Source organism: Delphinapterus leucas, chromosome 19 (assembly GCF_059928025.1).
Source record: "Delphinapterus leucas isolate spDelLeu-1000000601 "Yukka" chromosome 19, BTC_Dleu_Yukka2, whole genome shotgun sequence".
Lineage (NCBI taxonomy): Eukaryota > Metazoa > Chordata > Mammalia > Artiodactyla > Monodontidae > Delphinapterus > Delphinapterus leucas.
This window is the reverse complement of record NC_143147.1, coordinates 65,879,711-65,900,370: the sequence shown is the minus strand read 5'-3', so window position 1 is coordinate 65,900,370 and position 20,660 is coordinate 65,879,711. Positions and strand designations below refer to the sequence as shown.

General features: G+C 47.7%; 1 protein-coding gene across 1 annotated transcript; it reads left to right on the top strand.

Annotated features, from left to right (window-relative positions):
• Positions 1 to 249: 249 nt before the first annotated feature.
• Positions 250 to 5,708, top strand: SOX9 (SRY-box transcription factor 9). The gene is made up of 3 exons (XM_022589766.3): positions 250 to 751; positions 1,742 to 1,995; positions 2,636 to 5,708. The coding sequence occupies exons 1-3, from the start codon at positions 321 to 323 to the stop codon at positions 3,478 to 3,480; spliced, it is 1,530 nt and encodes a 509-aa protein (XP_022445474.3). The 5' UTR covers positions 250 to 320; the 3' UTR covers positions 3,481 to 5,708.
• The last annotated feature ends 14,952 nt before the right edge of the window (positions 5,709 to 20,660 follow it).

Sequence of the window (20,660 nt, the reverse complement as noted above, 5' to 3'; positions counted from 1 at the left end):
GCCGCGACTTGCCAGTTTCACTCCAGGAACTTTTCTTTGCAGGAGGAGGAGAGAAGGGGTGCAGTCGCCCCCCGCTTTTTGCTTTCTTTCCCCCCTCCTCTCCAGTTCGCCTTCCCCCACTTGGAGCGGGCAGCTGCGGGCTGGCCCCCGCGCGCCTTCCTAAAAGCTCGCCGCTGCGGCCGAGTGACGCGCCAGGCTCCCCGGGAGCCGCTCGCCCCGCGTCCGGGCAGCCGAGGGGAGAGTAGCCCGCGCCTCGAGCCCCCGAGCCGCCGCGGCTTCTCGCCTTTCCCGGCCACCCGCCCCCTGTCCCGGGCCTGCGTATGAATCTCCTGGACCCCTTCATGAAGATGACCGACGAGCAGGAGAAGGGCCTGTCCGGCGCCCCCAGCCCCTCCATGTCCGAGGACTCGGCGGGCTCGCCCTGCCCTTCGGGCTCCGGCTCCGACACCGAGAACACGCGGCCCCAGGAGAACACGTTCCCCAAGGGCGAGCCGGACCTGAAGAAGGAGAGCGAAGAGGACAAGTTCCCCGTGTGCATCCGCGAGGCCGTCAGCCAGGTGCTCAAGGGCTACGACTGGACGCTGGTACCCATGCCGGTGCGCGTCAACGGCTCGAGCAAGAACAAGCCGCACGTCAAGCGGCCCATGAACGCCTTCATGGTGTGGGCGCAGGCGGCGCGCAGGAAGCTCGCCGACCAGTACCCACACCTGCACAACGCCGAGCTCAGCAAGACGCTGGGCAAACTCTGGAGGTAGGGCGGGCGCGGCAGGGTGGGTTCCGCGGCGGCGGCGGGGGGCGCTGGCCGGGACCGTCTCTCCGCGCCCCGCCTCCCAGCAGGAGGGAGTTGCCGGTCCCGGAGCAGGCGGGGTGGGGCAGGGGGGAGGCGAGGGGGAGGAATGGGGACGAGGTGTAACTTGGCTCAGAGTTTGACAAAGTTCTTGGATTGCTCTTGGGGGAAAGGGGGAGGGGGTAGGTGGAGCGGGGAGGGGGGGCGGGGTGGGGGGAAGATGGCCAGAGGAGGGGAGAACACCAGCAGGAGACTCGGTGGGAGAGGGCTGCCGGCCGGATCTCCCGCCGCAGTGAAGTTCGATCCCAAGGAATTGAAATCCGCTTCCCCCTCCCTCGAACTGCGCTCCCCCGTGAAGCCCTTCGCCCACGGAGATGGGATGCAGGGTGGGGGGAGAAGCCGAGGCTAGAGGGCCCCGTGGCAGGAAGGAGGGGCGAGAAGGGAGGCTGCTGGAAATAGGTGGGTGCAGTGTGTGTGAGTGCGGTGGCGGGGGTGGGGGCGGGCAGGAGGAGCTCCTTGCAGATTAAGTGGTTTTTCAGAAAGTTTTTAAAGGGTGTTGCGGACGGAAGGGGGGCCGGGTATAACTCCAGTAGCAAAGGCCCGGAGAGCGGGAGCCGCGGAAAGCTATTTTCATCTCCAGGGTTTCCAAACTAGGAGAGAAGGGGAGAGGGCGGGGCGGGGAGGGTCCGCTCAGGTCGGTCTAGAAGAACGGAGATTTTTGTTTTCTTCTTTTCTTTAATTTTTTTTTTTTTAAAGAAAGGTTTCGAGTTGCGGTAGTGGTTGGAAAGCAGGGAGGAGGGAGGAAGGGGGGCTGTGTTCGAAGAAGCCGAGGGGTGGGGGTCACCTCCCCCTCCCGCCGACCTGACAGCTCAGCCGGTTTCACGGAGCCCCCCTCCCTCTCTCTCTTTCTCTCTCTCCCTCTTTTTGTCTGCTACCCCCCCACCCCGCCCCCAGACTGCTGAATGAGAGCGAGAAGCGGCCCTTCGTGGAGGAGGCGGAGCGGCTGCGCGTGCAGCACAAGAAGGACCACCCGGATTACAAGTACCAGCCGCGGCGGAGGAAGTCGGTGAAGAACGGCCAGGCGGAGGCCGAGGAGGCCACGGAGCAGACGCACATCTCCCCCAACGCCATCTTCAAGGCGCTGCAGGCCGATTCGCCGCACTCCTCCTCCGGCATGAGCGAGGTCCACTCCCCCGGCGAGCACTCCGGTGAGTCTCCTCCCGGCCTCCACCCCGGCCTGGCCACCGGGCCCCCAGCTACCTAGTGGGCTCTGCTTAGGGACCTGGCGCACCCTGGGGAGGGAAACACACTAACCCCTGCGCCAAGCCCCTGAAAACACACACACACACACACACACACACACACACACCCGCTTAGGGACCTGGCGCACCCTGGGGAGGGAAACACACTAACCCCTGCGCCAAGCCCCTGAAAACACACACACACACACACACACACACACACACACACACACACCCAACCTAATCCCTGCATTCTAACAGTAATTTTTATTGCGGGGTAAAATGCCTTTACAGCTTTACAGGGCTTCTCCCTTTTTCTTTTTGCTCCCCCAGCCCAAAAGCACACATAGGGCTCTTGTACAAGTAGCAATTTGGTCTTCCGGACCCTCCGGGCCTCAGACCCCCTCCCCTGATAAAAGGAGACTGCCGAGTGTGTACTGGCGAGTTAATCATTCAGCGATTTCTCTCGGGCGCAGCGCGCCTCCCCCGCAGATACGGGACACTTTAGCGGAGGGGGGGGGGAGGGGGTCCCAGGAGGGTTCCTGAGACTAAAGCCTCCGTACAGCCCTGGTTGACTGCCCTGTGTTTCTTCCTCTATCGTCCTCAGGGCAATCGCAGGGTCCACCGACGCCACCCACCACCCCCAAAACCGACGTGCAGCCGGGCAAGGCTGACCTGAAGCGAGAGGGGCGCCCGCTGCCAGAGGGGGGCAGACAGCCCCCCATCGACTTCCGCGACGTGGACATCGGCGAGCTGAGCAGCGACGTCATCTCCAACATCGAGACCTTCGACGTGAACGAGTTCGACCAGTACCTTCCGCCCAATGGCCACCCGGGGGTGCCGGCCACGCACGGCCAGGTCACCTACACGGGCAGCTACGGCATCAGCAGCACAGCCGCCACCCCGGCGGGCGCTAGCCACGTGTGGATGTCCAAGCAGCAGGCGCCGCCGCCGCCCCCGCAGGCGCCCCCGCCGGCCCCGCCGGCGCCCCCACAGCCGCCCGCGCAGGCGCCCCCCCAGCCGTCCGCGCAGGCGCCCCCGCAGCCGCCGGCGCAGGCGCACACGCTGACCACGCTGAGCAGCGAGCCGGGCCAGGCCCAGCGAACGCACATCAAGACGGAGCAGCTGAGTCCCAGCCACTACAGCGAGCAGCAGCAGCACTCGCCTCAGCAGATCGCCTACAGCCCCTTCAGCCTCCCGCACTACAGCCCGTCCTACCCGCCCATCACCCGCTCGCAGTACGACTACACTGACCACCAGAACTCTGGCTCCTACTACAGCCATGCGGCGGGCCAGGGCTCCGGCCTCTACTCCACCTTCACCTACATGAACCCGGCGCAGCGGCCCATGTACACCCCCATCGCCGACACCTCCGGGGTCCCTTCCATCCCGCAGACCCACAGCCCCCAGCACTGGGAACAGCCCGTCTACACACAGCTCACCAGACCTTGAGGAACGCTGAGAGAGCAACGATGGCCATGACGATCGTAAAAAGAACCCAAGAAATAACGCAACCAACCAGAATTTCCTTTGGACATTTTTTTTTTTCTTACCTTTAAAGACATGTACGGTGAAGGCAAGTCGAACTCAGATTACAAGACAGAAACATTGACTATCCAAACGCATTACCACCTTGTTGCGAATCAGTGGCCAGGCCACTCTTGGCTAGACGGACCAGCAGAACCGACGGGAAACTGGACTGGAAACCTTCAAAGCAAGCGTGGAGGGTGATGGAGATTCGTGTGACCAGTTGGCTCAGTCTCTGCCTGTTTGGACTTTGTAATTATTTTTTAGCAGTAATTAAAGAAAAAAGTCCTCTGTGAGGAATATTCTCTATTTTAAATATTTTTAGTATGTACTGTGTATGATTCATTACCATTTTGAGGGGATTTATACATATTTTTAGATAAAAAAAATTAAATGCTCTTATTTTTCCAACAGCTAAACTACTTAGTCAAACAGCGTGCTCTAGCTTTTCTTGCAACCAGAGTATTTTTGTACAGATTTGCTTTCTCTTACAGACAAACAGACAAAAAAAAAAGTGTGTGTGTTGTATTAACCTACGGAAGCCACAGATTTGTGTCACGTGATCAGTTTGGGGGGTTAGCTTTGCTTAATTCCTCAGGCTTTCGGATTCAAGGAGGAGTTGCCTTAGAAAAATCAAGGCCTTATTTTGCAAATACGGAAGTAAACAGTAGTCTAGAGACGATTTGGTAAGCTTTATCATATATATGTTTTTTAAACGAGAAAAACACCTTAAAGCCTTAAAACCATGCTGCTGGAAAATCCTTGTGCCCTCTTCTAGTGCATTTATCCTCCTGTGTTTGCTCGCTCACCGCAACCTTAAGAAAGAAGCAAAAAGCAAGCAAAGGAGACGAAATCTGTTTGGGGAATGTTTCAGCAGCCAATACTGTGCCCCAGCACACTGCCCCCTGGTTGCCTGCCCGGGCCCCATGTGGAACACAGATGCTAGAATCCTCTCACTTACACTGTCACCTGTGCCTCTCTGAAAACCAGCAGTTAACTTCAAGACATTCCATGTGCTAAAATTATTTATTTTGTAAGGAGAGGTTTTAATTAAAAACAACAAAAAAAATCTTCCTCTTTTTTTTTTATTTTTTAAATTTACCTTCTTTAAAGTAGGTCGTTGGAGCCGCGTCCTCAAAGGGTATGGTCATCTGTTGTTAAATTATGTCCTTAACTGTAACCAGTTTTTTTTTATTTATCTCTTTAATCTTTTTTTATTAAAAACAAGTTTCTTTGTATTCCTTGTCCTAGATTTGTATAAATGCCTTTTTGTCTGTCCTTCTTTTTTTTTCCTCTTTGTTGTTTTGTTGAAAACAAACTGGAAACTTGTTTCTCTTTTTGTACAAATGAGAGTTTGCAGATGTAGTGTATCACTGAGTCATTTGCAGTGTTTTCTGCCACAGATCTTTGGGCTGCCTAAACTGTGTGTGTGCGTGTGCGTGTGCGTGTTGTGACTCAATGTGTCAAAAGCGTGTGTCATCGATGTTCCCCTTCGTGTTCTCTTGGAGAGGGGGAGGAACGGGGAGGGGGGCAGCCCACTGACAGACCTTAATTCTCAGTTCTGTGGCTGGAGAGTGAGGATTGCTTTTTAAAAAAGACAGCAAACTTTTTTTTTTATTTAAAAAAAGATATATTAACAGTTTTAGAAGTCAGTAGAGTAAAATCTTAAAGCACTCTTATAATATGGCATCTTTCCATTTCTGTATAAAAGCAGATCTTTTTTTTAAAAAAATATTCCTGTAACTTAAGAAACCTGGCATTTAAATCATATTTTGTCTTTAGGTAAGGTTTGGTTTGTGTTTGTGTTTTGTTTGTTTTGCTTGTTTTCCCCCCCAAACCTTTTGTTTTCTCTGTGAAACTTACCTTTCCTTTTTCTCTTCCTTTCTTTTTTTTTGTATATTATTGTTTACAATAAATATACATTGCATTAAAAAGACAATGGCCTGTGGACTTACTCATCTGGTTCTCCTGTTAAAAGGACGGTTTGAAGAATTGGGGCACCAAAGAGATCATGACATCCCAATCATTGTGATGTTTTTTATTTTTTATGCGCACTTTTGGCAATCCTAAAACCTGCTCTGAAGAAAAAACTGTGTCCCCAAAACTCAAAGCAGAAAAATCTTGAAAAGTGCCACCCCATTAGGTCACATAGAGAATTACATGTCCGTAGCTGCCATTCTGGCAAAGATGTTTGTTGTGGTTTTAACACCCTCATGCTTCAGGGCAAAAGCTGCTCCCTTGAAGAAGTCAGAGGGGGAATATTAGCCCTGAAATCAGTAGCTTGTCAGAAGGCAGAATGCCAAAGGGGGTTAGAGCAGACCTTCTGTGATTATGAACACATAGCAAAGAAACGGGGGTGTCCATTGAAAAGGCAAAGGAAGCCAAAGTAAAACTGTCTGAAGGAGACCAGGGGGAAATCTGTCCCATTAAGTCTCCTTTATCTGCAGGCACAATGACATGAGATTCCCTTCTTTTTCTGTTCCCTCCAGTTTAACTCATTCTGAGAAGATGCAAAGCCATCGTAGAAGTAGTAAGACCTAATCCTATTTTCCTTGGCCTCAGTTACATGGGAGTTTCCAGGATCAGAGAATCGTTCAGGTCATTTTTCATTAAACAGATGAACTCACTCCTTCCCTCCCACCCCCAACACTGAGACACCCCACCTCCCCCCGACACACACACTCCCCAGATGATTGGGGAAGTGATTTTAAGGGGGTGAGTCTGCATTCTCATCTCAGGCTGGTTTCACTACTGGGCCCACGTCTCTGACAGTCTTAACCAGCGTCCAAACTTGGTTATTACGTCACATTGTCTGTTTTTGCTTATGGGATTCCTGGCTTGTGTCCCACGCGAGGATCATGGCAACCAGGAACATGGTAGTTATCAAATCGAGGCAACATTATACTCTCCTCCTTTGCAAATTCCTTCAACAAACACTGATTGAGGGCCTGTGACCTGCGGGGTGCTGTGCAAATCCCCCCCTGCCCCCACCCCCCCTCACCCAGACGGCAGACTCTGTTCCTTGTTTGTGCCGTAGCATCCCTTCACTCAGGCCCAGAGTCTATCCTCCATGGGTACAAAATCTCTATTTTTCCCCCTTGCCAAAACTCACAGCATCCTTTTTAAAAGTCTCCGTGCTGTTCATTAGTTCTCGTACACCCTTATGTGCCCTAAGCCTGTTGTCAATTAAAATCAACACATTCCATCCCATAACGACCACCCCTTTCCCCAAACCTCTACCGTTTGTCAGATTGCTCTCTCTTCTCCTAGAAATGTGCTCTTTTCCTCAGTATGTAACCTTTGGCAGACTTTCCTAGAGGCAGAATGTTCTGCTGAGACATAAACTTGCTAGGTGACCTAGAGCAAGTCTCTCACTTTCCTGTTCCTCGGTTTCCCTTTTTGTTAAGAACGTTTACAATCCCTCCCTCATGAAACAGGGTTGTTTTTAGAGCAGTTTTTAGCAGGGAGCCGCCTGGGAATTGACTGCATCAGAATTGACCGGTCTCTACAGGATTCCTCCTACATTAGAACAAGAAGGAAAGGGCAGAAAGGTTTTCACAAGCTCCCCAGGTGGGTCTGATACACAGGAAAACACAACAGACATTGGAGTGCAGAGCATGCTTCTGAATCGGCTCACCCCCATCCGCCGGATCTGGTCAAAGCCCAAGATCACCAGATTATAAAATACGTTAGAGGAATTTTTATTCTAAATCCAGAAATGCAGAGCTTATCACCTTGACAACAGATCTTGATTGGAAACAGCAGAGTCCTCCAGACCAGAAAAAGCTTGTATGAAGATCCAGTGTTATTTGTTTATTTGAACTCAAAATAAAAGCTCTCTCTCTTTTAACTATTTTAACAAAAAGGGAATTTTTTTAGCAAAATGGGATAAACAAAAGGGAATTGAAAAATCTCATTTACAATCAGTCTTTTGCACTATTATTAAAATGGAACTTATGGATTAGTTTGAGCTGTGTGTTTGACTTTCCCACCTCAACGCCGTCCCATCCCTCCCCTTCCCCTGATTTCCCAAATGAACATTTTTGAGGCACCACGGTGACACTTTTTAAATGAAATGAATTGATGAACTATTGCTATACCAGAGATGGATTTCCTATGGTGCTAAAGAAGTTTAAGCTTCAGGGCTCATTGCTTGCACAGGCTCCTTTGAAGGCCCTGTACTTAAACTTGTATTTTTAAAATTTATATTCTTTTCTTAAAGAGCTCACCCCTCCAAAAAAAAAAAAAAAAGCTTCAGGCCCCACAAAACCTAGGTCTGCCCCTGACTACAGCTGTTGGGCAGCAAACCACGACATCAGAGGCTGCAAACAAGCTGCTTTTCTTTCTGCTCTCAGCAGTACCTAATACACAGTAGGTGATTAATAAATACCAACCTTTTATCATATCCACGGACCTGATGGCAATGTCACAGAACAGGTTATTGGGAACCTATACCATAGCATTCTACCTCTTGACCTTACACGATTTTCTTATCCCTCTGAGACTCAAATGATTCTCATATCTCGAATGATACTGTCTCGTGGGCATAATAGAGATTAAATGAAATAAAGCCCACAAGAAATGTTAATTACCTGTCCTCGCTCATTCTTTCACTTCCCTCTTCCTACTCATTTCTCTTTTTTCCTTTCTTACACCACCTTTCCCCTGTGTTTTCTTAGGATCTCCCATTGCTTCTTGCAGCTGAAAAAAGTTTGCTGGGCCCTGACTGGGCTACTCTTTTTCCATCACTCACAGACCAGGCCTGACTCTGGATATCTGAAGAAGAATCATTTTTAGACCAATACAACATGGGACAGGCAATATCTTATGTGCATTTACTTAAAACAACCAGGCAAAATGCGAGGCAATATGAACATTCCCCTGTAGTTTACTGCTAGATACGTTTCTTGAAATTTCAGGACTTTATACTGAACTTAATCCAGTTACCGTAATTTCATGCTGCCATATTCCACTTTAGGAAGATGTATACTCCTCATTCTTCTCCTAAACATTTTTGGAACATCTCCTGTGGGTCAGGATTCAGCAGTGAACAAGACAGAGATAACCCATGCCCTCATGGGGTTTCCATTTTGGAGTGAAGAAGACAGGCGAAAACAAATAGTACTCCTTGATATTTTCTTGTTCACGTGCTATGAAAAAAAATGCAACTCATTAGGGCCAGTTGGGAGGTTATTGTAGCCATCCAGGTGAAGGATGATGGTGGCCTGGTCTAGAATGGCGGAGGGTCAAGGTAGATGATGGATTTAGGAATAACTTTGGTGGGACCTTCATGAACTCGCTTTTTCTCTCCTGATCTCCATCTACTTTTCACTGACATGAAATTTACACTGACCCAATTTACATAGAGGGGACCCACTCTATCTTAGCCATTCCCTCCTGCCCACCAAGAATAATCTTGTACTAGCCTCTCCACTTCTTGATAAAATACAGATTCATGTATCTCACAATCTTCTTTTTCACCAGAGACATCAAGAGAAGGGTCCAGTCCCTGGAATCCAAGAGGGTCTCTTGGTCTCCAGAGACTTGGTTACTGCACCCCACAGGTTTATGGAATCAGAAATTTGGAAGATGTGATGAGAAGTCTTTTAGTTTGGTTGGACTCTCATTGCAAAATTCCTTTATCAGCATCTCAGTTGTTGAATGACTCCTCAGTGTTTCCTAGAAGGCTTGCATTGATTGACAGTTCACTTCTCCTATCAGGGAGATTTTTGATGCTGGAAAATCTGATCTCTGCAGTTTCCATCCAATGGTCCAAGGTGACCCACCTCTACACCAACATGATACGAGTCTTGTCTTTCTTCCAAATGACAGACCTTCAACTATTTGTACAGTTTTCAAGTTTTCTTTTAGTTTTTTTTTTTTTTACCGTGTTAGAATTTCCAATGCATTTTACATTATGATATGGTTCCCAAGCCCTTTCATATCTTGCCATTTTTCTTTGCGTGTACTTCACTTACCAAAATTTCTCTAAAGTTAGCATGCCCAGAATTATTTCCAGGACTCCAGATATGGTTTGACTAATATGGAATACAAACAGATTCACCCCTTTTGTCATCGGAAATTGTGCTTCTATTAATTTAAATTTAAATTGTATTTGTTGTTGTAGTAGCCAAATCACCAGAAAGTCCTCACCAATCCTGTCATTGTGCAACTGATTTTTTGAACTCAGTTACCAAGATTTACATTTACCTCTCTCTTGACGGGAGAGTGACATACACAGATTCAACGGAAGGAAAAAGAGGAAAAGGGACTGACATCATGGAGCACCTACTTTGCCAGGCACTGTGACATGTTTTATATACATGATCTCTTTTAATCCATTTAATAACCCTTAGAGACAGGTGTTATTATTACAGTTTTATTAAGTAGGAAACTGAGGTTCAGAGAGATTAAGCAATGAACCTAAGGTCACGTAACTAGTGAACATTATAGACAATTAGCACGGACTCCCCCACCCCACAGCCTGTCTCCCCTGCCCCCCAACCTAGTCCTGTTTTCAAAAGAGAATTTGAAATAGAGTTTTTAATGGAGAAAGGAGAATAAATTCTTTTGTTGTAGATTATGTCACAGGGAATATCTTTAAAGCAAAATCTGACCTACGACACACATCCCCACAGCCATAGTTCAAAACCTTCCAATGGCTACCTATTCACTTGGAATAAAATCCAAATTGCTTGTCATAGGCTATCATGTCCTACTCCAGGGGTTTGCAAATTATAGCCCACAGACCAAATTCGGCCCACCACCTACTGTCGCAAATAATGGTTTATCAGAACATAGTCACACCCATTAACTTACATACTATGAACGCGACCTTCGTGCTATGATAGCAGAATTAAGTAGCTGCAACAGAGGTCTTGGCCGGCATGGCTTAAAATATTCACTAGATGATCTTTACCGAAAAGCTTTGCGGACCCTTTTTCTACAGAGTCCAGCCCTTGCCTATTTCTGTGACCTCGTCTCTTACCATCCTCCTCCTTATTCCCTATGTTGCCACCCTTCTGCTTTCTTTCTCGTTCTCGAATCTGCCAAGTTCTTTGCCACTTAAGGGTCTGTGCACTTGCTACTTCCTCAGCCTAAAAGCACCCTTTCATCAGAATTTTTGATTGTTTCCTCCCCATTTTTCAGCTCTCACCTCAAACATCACCTCTGCCAAGAGACCTTACCTGACCGTCCCAGATCAAAGAGCCCACACTGCTATCGCCCCAGTCGCTCACTCATTTTTCTGTATATTTTTGTAACACCATCACTTCCTGGAATGATCTTCGCCATTTACGTTCCTCTCCTCTGACTAAGGCTTTGAACTTTGCCTTGTAACCAACTTACCTCTAGTACCTAGAAAAGTGTCTGATGCATTACAGGGGCTCAGAAATTGTTTACTGATGAATTCATTAAGATTTCAAGTCGTTTTTATTGCCCAAGATTCTGAGGTAGGAATTGAGAATTAGGGGTTCAAAGGCCAAAAGTCATCAATTACTCTGTAATTAAATCATAAATTTAAATTTAGTGAACATTGGATGAGCGTTCGCTACGTGCCAGATAGGATTTGGGGACTCCAAAAGGAATAAGAGAAGGAACTCACAAGGAAAAGGATGGAGGTAAAGTAATTAAACCAATAGTAGTGTTGAGTGTTAAGTTAGAGGTGTGCACAGAATCCTATACCAACACAGAAGCTGGAAGCCGAGGGAGCCTTCTGGAGGAGGAGGTCGATTAGCTGAGGGGAGACATTTCAGACACAGAGAGGGGACTTTCTGAAGCAAGAAAATGGAGATCAGAAACAGATTTGCACTTGGGGACAGCTACAAGTTGGTTTGGTGTGACTAGGACTGGATGTGGGTAGGTAAATGGCGGATAATTAGTTGAGAGATAAGCAAGGGTAGAGTCATAGGGAACTTTAGGAGGATTTTAACCAGGGTGGGCACAAGAGCAGTTGTGTGCTTTAAAAAGTTGGGGTGGCATCGTTCCAGCCCAGACTTTTTTTTTTTTTTTTTTTTGAGGTACGCGGGCCTCTCACTGTTGTGGCCTCGCCCGTTGCGGAGCACAGGCTCCGGACGCGCAGGCTCAGCGGCCATGGCTCACGGGCCCAGCCGCTCCACGGCATGTGGGATCTTCCTGGACCGGGGCACGAACCCGCGTCCCCTGCATCGGCAGGCAGACTCTCAACCACTGCACCACCAGGGAAGCCCCCAGCCCAGACTTTTGACTTTGCTGTCAAAATCCAAGAACAGGGAGACCACTTAGGAGTCTCTTGTTCAGTCTACTGGGGAAGAGTGAAAGCCTGAGCTGAGATCAAGGCAGTGGCACTAAAAATAGAGAGAGGATGACGGCTCTGAAGAGACTCAAGGGGTTGAGGTGGAAGGGTGTGAAAACTGGTGGGATGTAGACACAGAGGATGAAGTGCTCTGTGCTCTGTGCTCTGTCTTCAGCGTCAAGGTGAGAGGTGGTGCCATTTAACCAACATTGGAATATAGGAACATGCTCAGAGATGCTCAGTGGGCACTTGGACAGACATGCCAGCTATAATATTGAGCAAACACAGCATGTGTATTGTGATCAACACGCAGCTGTATTTTTGCCTTTACTGTCTCTTTAGACTTTATTCCAGAGCTGGGATCTTCCCTTGGCCCTGAGTGATCCTTGAGGGTGGCACTGGGAATGCGAGCCATAAGAACGGGACTTTTCCCAACATTCTCAGAAAATCAAAAGTCCTCTGGTTATTTAGTGGAACAATAAATAGTCTTGCTTCAGTCCTTGAAATGTCCCATCCCGGGAAATACCTCAACGGCTTAATATTAAATCTTCTCCCTCCTCAACTCATGATTGTTTCAGGATGGAAAGCTGGAGTGGGGAAGAGGGATGGCCCTACCCTTCTCTGCACATCCTGTCTGCTGTGCTCTGTCTGCCCAACAGATTCGAAGGGGATTGGACAGGTAGGGGAGACGAGGAAAGGGAAGGGAAGGGGACTTGTATCTGGATGGCATCACACTCTTGGGTCCTCGTAGATGGTTAAAGCTGGTATCCCTGGTGGGCCAGGCTCTTGATCAGAGCCGGTTCTTTTTCTCCTGGGGCACTTTTAGGATTCCTTATTCATGCAGTTGTCTTAACTCAGAAAGATACACTGCTATTCAAACTGGTAGTTTTCAACCCTTACCCCACTTCTGAGAATACCTCCGGCCTCGTCCAGCAGTGAGGTCTCCTTGCCCCTGCAGGAGACTCTGCTACACAGGACCTAAGGTGACCCCATGCTTTGCTCTCTCTCCCAGAGAACCACGTTAGGTAAGTGGAAACGCACCACTCAGCCAAGAGAAGTCAGCACCTCTCACATCTTACCCAAGTTACCTAGACTCTTGAGTCAGGCACCATTTCTCTGTGTTCCCCGCCTATAAAAAGTCATTCCAAAGCTTTACGAGCAACCTCTTTAAAGGCCCATTTGCTAAACTTAGGGTTAGTGAATAACACCACCCCACCTCTCCATCGAAGACAAGATGAATATCCATTGCATGGCATCCACTCTCCAAAAATCAGCCTTCACAGATATTCTTCTCCCTTTCTGATCCACCCCTCCCTTATTTTCTAGAGGCAATTTTTTTAAAATTACATACTATGAAATGCATAGCTCTTAAGTGTATAACTCAATAATTTTTGATAAACGAATACCTCTGAACAGCGACCACCCCAATCCAATTACAGGACATAGCCATCACCCCAGCAAGTTCTCTCATTCCCTCTTAATCCCCATCTCCCATAGACAACCACTGGTCTGATTTCTATCACCACACATTAGATTTGCCTGTTCTTGAACTTCATACAAATGGAATCATATAATATGTACCCGTTTATATCTGGCTTCTTTTGCTCAACAAAATTTCTATGAAATTCATCAATGCTTTTACATGCATTCAGTGGTTCATCCTTTTCTCTTGCTGAGTAGCATTCCATCGTATAAATATACAACTGAGTGTTTATCCATTTTCCTCGTGATGGACATTTGGATTTCTTTTTTTTTTTTTTTTTTTTTAGTTTGAACTCTTGTGAATACAACTAATATAAATGTCTCTTGGGAAAACACCTAGAAATGTTATTGCTGGGTCATAGAATAGATAAATGCTCAGCTTTGTAAGAAACTTCAAAACCATTTTCCAAAGTGCGTAAATCATTTTGCACTCCCACAAGCAATTCAAGAGTAGTCCAGTTCCTCTTATATCAATACCAACATTTGTTGTCAGATTTTAAAAATTTGACACCTGTTTTTGCAAGTGTGAAATGGTATCTCATGCTTTTAATGTGCATTTCCAATGACCTCTCTTCCTCCAAGACCTGTGTAACTCCCTTGCACATTGTTTTGCATTACAGAATTCATATGACATCAGATCTGACGACCTCCTACTCTTTTGGAACCCAGATGTTTATTTCCTTTCACTGGATGGGAAGGGTTTGAATATCCATTTTTCTTATGGCTTTTCATTTTTGCAGCTGCCTCGGCACTGTATGGATCCGGCTAGAGCCATACAGGGCATGCCAAGCACTGTGAGGGAGCCGACTGTGCTGGCTTTCCAGGTCCATCTGGAGATTAATAGGGCTGGGAATCCAGGAGCATCTAACGGGGGGGCTCTTAGCTCCTTTACAGGCAGCTTGGGAGGGTGGAGGAGGTCAGGATAAGGGAGGGAAATGTGAAAACCCAAATAAACGTCTGAACTTCTAGGTGGTGCTTATTCAAATTACGCCCAATTCTCTGACCTGTGGGGAGCTAACCCACATCCATGCAGATAAGGGACCTTACAGAAAGATGGTGTTTGTGGGGCTTTCATACTTTATAGCTTAAAGCCGCTAGAAAGGGTGAGATTTGCTCCTATTCTGAGTGTCCCATGTCTCCGTAAATTCAGCAAACAAGAGTCACTTCTTTTCTAGGGTCCCCCAAAACAGAGATAGGGCAAGGAGTCTGGAGCCTCATTTTCCCTTAAGCCTGAGACCCCTGAATCCCAGAATGATCATGTCTTAGTCCCCATCTGCCCAGTCAACAGATCTGCTTCTCTCCAGAACCAATTTTGAAAGTCCCTGAAATTTCTGAAGCCGTCACTGAACATGAACACACATCTGACCTCTGAGTTGATTTCATCACCCAGCTGGCCCCTGTCTGAACCCCTGCCTCCATGGAGAATTCTTGAAATCCATCCTATTCTCCACCTGCAGCTGTTTTCTGGGATTTGAAAAAAAAAAATGATCCAGCATTTTTAAGTCTCCCCAGTGTCCCTGCTCCTTGATTTCCTATTCCCACCAAGACTCTTTCCACTCCAATTTTCAACTGTGTTATCTGGTCATTTTGATTCAATCATAGTGCGAGTGGTTAACTCTTTTTTTTTTTTAATTTATTATTATTTTTTGGCTGCGTTGGGTCTTCATTGCTGCGCGCGGGCTCTCTCTAGTTGCGGCAAGCGGGGGCTACTCATTGCGGTGCCTTCTCTTGTTGTGGAGCATGGACTCTCAGCACACGGGCTTCCGTAGTTGTGACATGCGGGCTCCGTAGCTGTGGCTCGCGGCCTCTAGAGCACAGGCTCAGTAGTTGTGGCACACAGACTTAGTTGCTCCGCGGCATGTGGGATCTTCCTGGACCAGGGCTTGAACCCGGGTTCCCTGCATTGTCAGGCAGATTCTTAACCACTGCGCCACCAGGGAAGTCCCAGTTAACTCTTGAAACCAAGCCTGCACCTCATGCCAGACAGCAAAATTAAGATGGCAGGAAAGTAACTTGAGCCAACAGAGTATCCGAAATCAGCCATGAGCAGTAGCGGATCCATGAACAAGAGGCCAAATGAAATTCAGCTGTCCAGCTAGAGGCCAGCACCCGTAGCTATTAATCAAAACAGTCCTCATGGGCACAAAGTATAGAAAGAACTGTCTTGCTCTGGTTTACCTAGCCACATTGCTCAAGAGGTCATAATGATCAAGACAGCAAATGTTTCTTTCTCATTTACCACCTGACAGGCTCAATGCTAGAAGCCAGTGGTACAGAGGGACCTCACACCTAGTAGGGAGAGATCCCCATTCAACAAGGATATTTAATAAATTATGGAGAGTTATGTTCCTGGATTAAATTTAGTCCAGGGAGTTCAGTGGAAAAAAAAAATAGAGCTTAGAGTCAGGAGTTCCCTAGTTTCTAAATGTCTTTGTCCGAATGCGTATTGCTTTTAAATACCAAATGAAAAATGAAAGATTCTTTAATCCATAAATAACTTGATTACCAGAAAAATAAAATCAATATCCTGGTTTGTAGAGCCATCTTCCATTTGATGGGCATTTAGATTACCCTATGGGGCTACGTGGTCACACATACCCTCCGTGTTATAATTTATTACAACTTTAGTGATTTAACGGAAACTCTAATTCCCGTTCATGACCGAAGGTGGAGTGGCAAATTCCTCGCCTTCCCAGAAGCTCCGTCTGCTCTCGTATGAGAGCTACACTCTTCTCCCACGTTGCCACATTTTCCCCTCTTGATTTCTGCCCAGCCCAAAAGACCCTCTGGAGATACAGCCCAATAGCTTTTGACAGGGAGCCAGTGATTATGACTAAGTGTCGTTTCTGCTTATTCAGTGTACCATCCTGGTCAATCGTGGACAAAAATGACATGGTGTGCCAACTTGCTGTCAACTTGATGTGCCAAGACACTGACAAAATACAGGTTTCAACAAAGTTGGGGGATTTATATGATGTGGAAGAAGGAACAGCCACCCTGCATAGTTAACTACCAGCCTCAGTGAGGGGGCTTCTTTGCACATCTTCTCCTGATACATTAAAAGGTAATTCCATCTGTCTTGCAGTCTGGCTTGGAGAGTAAGGAGGGGAGGAAAGGCATAGGGTCGATGTGATGACCTGCGGGGTGGGCAACAGCTATGCTGAGGACATTATTTTGGGTGATACCCGCCCCGCCTGGGAGCAGAATCTTGACAGACTGCAAGCCCCTCAGGCGAGGACCCACCCCACAAGCTGCTGTGGTCCTGCCACAGCTGTTTCCGTTTTTTATGACGATTTTCTCCGCGTTTCATTTTTCCTGGCCAAAAAGAAGCTCAGGGGGGCCCATCTGTTTCTCTCTTGTGCTTTTCCCAGAAGCAAAGCAGACGCAGGCATGTGTGCACACACACTCCACACCAGGCACCACAAACTCCTCTCAGGACAACAAAGAACGGAACCACCAATGAACACTCTCCACCCTGAGGACACTCCAGGCACCTGTGATGAGAGGCTCCCTGGGAGAGGAGGCGGTGTCCTCAGAAAACTTTAAAGGAAGAGTGTCTGTTGACAGCAGCCTTGGATGCAGGAGCAAACCTTCCCCTGAGAACAACCGCTTTTCTTCCTCGGAGAACTTGCAGATTTGTCTTGATTTTACTTTAACTTTTCTACTAAAAACAAAAACAGAAAAACGAACAAAAAACGGGCCTAATGGTTTAAGCCCGCAGTGAAAATTCACTCAAATTCCAGAAAGCCTAAGAGAAATTATGCCATCAGGTTTAGGAAAAGTTAGAAACGAGTTGAAAGACCAACTTGCCCCTCAAGAGAGAAAGGAGTAGTGTCACCCCTGAAAAGGGCACTGAAAGAGCTGGGCAATGTCTCTAAGGCCCCAGGGACAAAGCTAGGGCTTTGAGGATGCCGTCACACTGAAGTACCCAAACCGGACTTTTTATGACTCTTTTTCCTTCACTCTGTGGCAGGAGGATGTCTCCATGTTCTCCACCTAGAAGAGCTGTTGCCTCTCATGCCGAAGTTGGTAGAATTCCCTCCTTGCTTCTGCTGTCATCAGAGTTTTCTGGAACACTAACTTTCTTATGTTTCTGGATCGTTCAAGAACCTCCAGCACTGGATCCTAAGAACAATCTCAGCCAAGTAAACCTTTCGATTCTTTTAAGCCCTGCCCCTTCTCTTTCCCCGAGGGATCCACCTCCGGTCATCTCTCTGGATAATCTGTCCTCCACCCCCATCACAGTGCTGGATCATTCATCCTTGTACATCGGGGTTTCGCAGCCTCAGCACTAACTATGGACGTTTTGGGGGTGTGGGGCAATGTCCCGTGTATTATAGGGTGTTTAGCAGCATCCCTGGCCTCTACCCACTCAGTTGCAGTAGCATCACTCCCCAGCTGTGACAACACTTAATAGTCACTAGATATTGCCAAATGTCCCCTGGGGCAGGGGAACAGTTGCCTTGGTCTAGAGCCATTGCTGCGGGTCTATGTTCTTGTGATTCTTGGTCTAGAGCATACTCCTACTACCTCCCCTCCTTATTTAAATCTTTGAAGACTTGAGTCATGTCCTCTGAAGACCTTGAGTGAGTCACTGCTGAGCTGGTGTATCCTATGCCTTTTCCATGCTACCTCGATAACACCCAGGTATTTACCTGCATTTTACGTTTGCTTTGTCATTGCTTCCCAACTGTTTTATGTGGGTTTGTTTATTTTTTACAGCAATGGTTTTCAAGCTTATAGATGACTAGAGTTGTGCCTTACATTTTTTCTTTTTGGAATCCCCTGTAGCACTTAGCAATTAATGCAGTGTTGCATTGATCACAGAGTACATGGCACATATTAAGCCCTCGATAAATATTGGTGAAAGGCAAGAAGGGAGGAAGGGATAAAGGAAAGAAAGAAGAAGGGAGGAAGGAAGGAAGGAAGGAAGGAAGGGGAGAGGGGAGGGAGAAAAAATATTTAGTATCTTCTTGTAGAAGGAGAGAATGAATGGTATTTCTTTTTTTTTTTTTTTTTTTTTTTTTTGCGGTACGCGGGCCTCTCACTGCTGTGGCCTCTCCCGTTGCGGAGCACAGGCTCCGGATGTGCAGGCTCAGCGGCCATGGCTCACGGGCCCAGCCGCTCTGCGGCATGTGGGATCCTCCCGGACCGGGGCACGAACCCGCGTCCCCTGCATCGGCAGGCGGACTCTCAACCACTGCGCCACCAGGGAAGCCCCAGTATTTCTTAATTATCTTACCTTTGCCAAGGTCTTCCTTTGTCCCCTTACTGGTGACTCTGCTCTCGCCAAATCGCTGAAAGCATCATCAGAAAGCCGAGGTCTCGGTAGCCCTGACTTCGGGCTTGGATGCAAACAGGACCCTGTTTTCTGATAACTTCTGATTTGAAACTTCCCAAAATGCAACCATCTTAAACCAAAAGTGATAGCACGTGTAGTTCTGTTTTGTTTTTCCATCAGTGAGCGCACTTAGGAGCTCCTGCTGCAAGTATGGTCCAGACCTTGGGGTCTCCTCAGCACAAACTCAGAAGAACCTCCAGATGGTCTATGAAGGTGGATCAGCAGTGAAGATAAGGAAGGCATGAAAACACCTGAAAACCAAGCAACCGAAATGGACAACCGCTGACCACACTCTTACAAGACCCGTGCATGTGGATTAGAGTTAGGGCGAGGTCTATCCAAGCTTGAAGTGGAACTGAAGGGAGAAACTGAGCTGGAGAGGAGAAGACAGAGTCATCTCATTGATGACTCCTAAGTTGCCACCCTGGAGGTTGCAGATAGGAAAACGGAAGCAAACAAGCACAAACCCAAGAAGTGTTAGCCTGGGTCTTCTGAGAAGCAGACGCTGGGATGGGATGATGTGCAAGGACGTTATTAGAGGACATGCCTCTGTGAAGGAACATGGGTGGGGGGGTGGGGAGCTGGATGGGCTGGGAGAGCTCTCAGACCACCAGGCAAGTCTGACCCCACAGGAAGCAGAGGTAAAAGCATCCTTGGGGGCCGGGCAAGGCCGTATGGGAATTATCCAGCCAGAGTCGGCCTTCACAGGAATGCTGGGTCTCCCAGGAGCAGGTCTCCCTCAGCATGGCATCCTTGCTGGGCTCAGCCCTTGGCCAGAAGCAGCCTGAGGGAGGCGTGGCTTCGGCAGCAACATGGGGCCGGGTTTCAGAGAGCAGCCGCCGAAGCCTTTGTACAACTACACTCCCTGTAGGTGGAGGTGCATTCTCATGGGAGACAGGGAAGGGGGACATTCAACTGGATTAAAGGAGATTGTGGGCATCGTTGGTGAAGAAAGGGATGGTACTGACTCAGCCCACAAGCTCAGGAATGCTTAAAAACTATGGTCAGAGTCATTGCCTTTTCTCACCTGCTCTCTGAGTGCAAGTAACCACTCCTCACATGGTGAGCTACTTTGCTGTATGCAGAGTAAAGATCCTTCATTTTCTTTACTGCTGTGACATTTAAATTTTTCTTTTTAACTATAAAAATTCCCTGCTTGTTGTGAATAATTAACAAATTGCAGATGTGTAGAAATAAGGCGTGGAAGGGCCCACACTCTCCAGCTTCCAGTGGAAACCTCTGTTAACCACTGCACGTGCCCTTCCATTGCACGTGTGTCCGGTAAGTGCAAGAATGAAAAGCAGGGCAACGTGATTTACTGGACTTCCATCTCTCTAGCACTTTGTGCTGAACACCTGTCGTTTTTGATCCTCCTGATGACCCCAGGAGGTAGGAGGGCTCATTAGCCCCACATCCCAGGTATTTGGATGAGAAGGCGGCAGTCAGAGGAACCAATGAAACACTGAGAAGCGGGTAGGCTGAGAGTTAAGCTAGGGCCAGACAACAAGGAGCTGACAGCACAGAACCACTGACCAGATTCCTGTTATGACTCTGAGCTTCTGGGCAGAGAACCTGCAGCTCATACCAAAGCGGATCCTGTTCCTGTCTCCCAAAGATTATGCTAGAACTTCTCTCTCAACAAGATATCTTATATGAACTCTGTGAAAGGTTTCCCCACTCTCCCTGGGAGACAGATTGGGTGTCTTCCTTCCATGAGTGTCAAGACTGCATTTTGACCCAAGATTTAAGCGGGAAAAAAAGATCTGTCCATTCATCTACTCATAATAACTTGCCTGTCCTACCTTTCAGTTGTTAGAATAAAATACCATATCAGGGAAAAGTTGATTCCTGAAAATGCTGCAGAGTTCTCAACCCTGTAGCATACAAACAGACTATTCCATAACCTCCAAATCTTACACTATCCTCAACTGGTTGTACATGCTTTTGAACAAGCAGGCGCTACCCCAGAAGGAAAGAAAATATTACCACCAGGGATGCTAAACTTGCACC

Bases quoted from the DNA above. Each gene is read 5' to 3' on its own strand.
- SOX9 (XM_022589766.3), top strand. From the start codon at position 321: ATGAATCTCCTGGACCCCTTCATGAAGATGACCGACGAGCAGGAGAAG. The intron at 752-1,741 runs GTAGGGCGGGCG...CCCCGCCCCCAG, and splicing joins ACGCTGGGCAAACTCTGGAG to ACTGCTGAATGAGAGCGAGA. The intron at 1,996-2,635 runs GTGAGTCTCCTC...TATCGTCCTCAG, and splicing joins CTCCCCCGGCGAGCACTCCG to GGCAATCGCAGGGTCCACCG.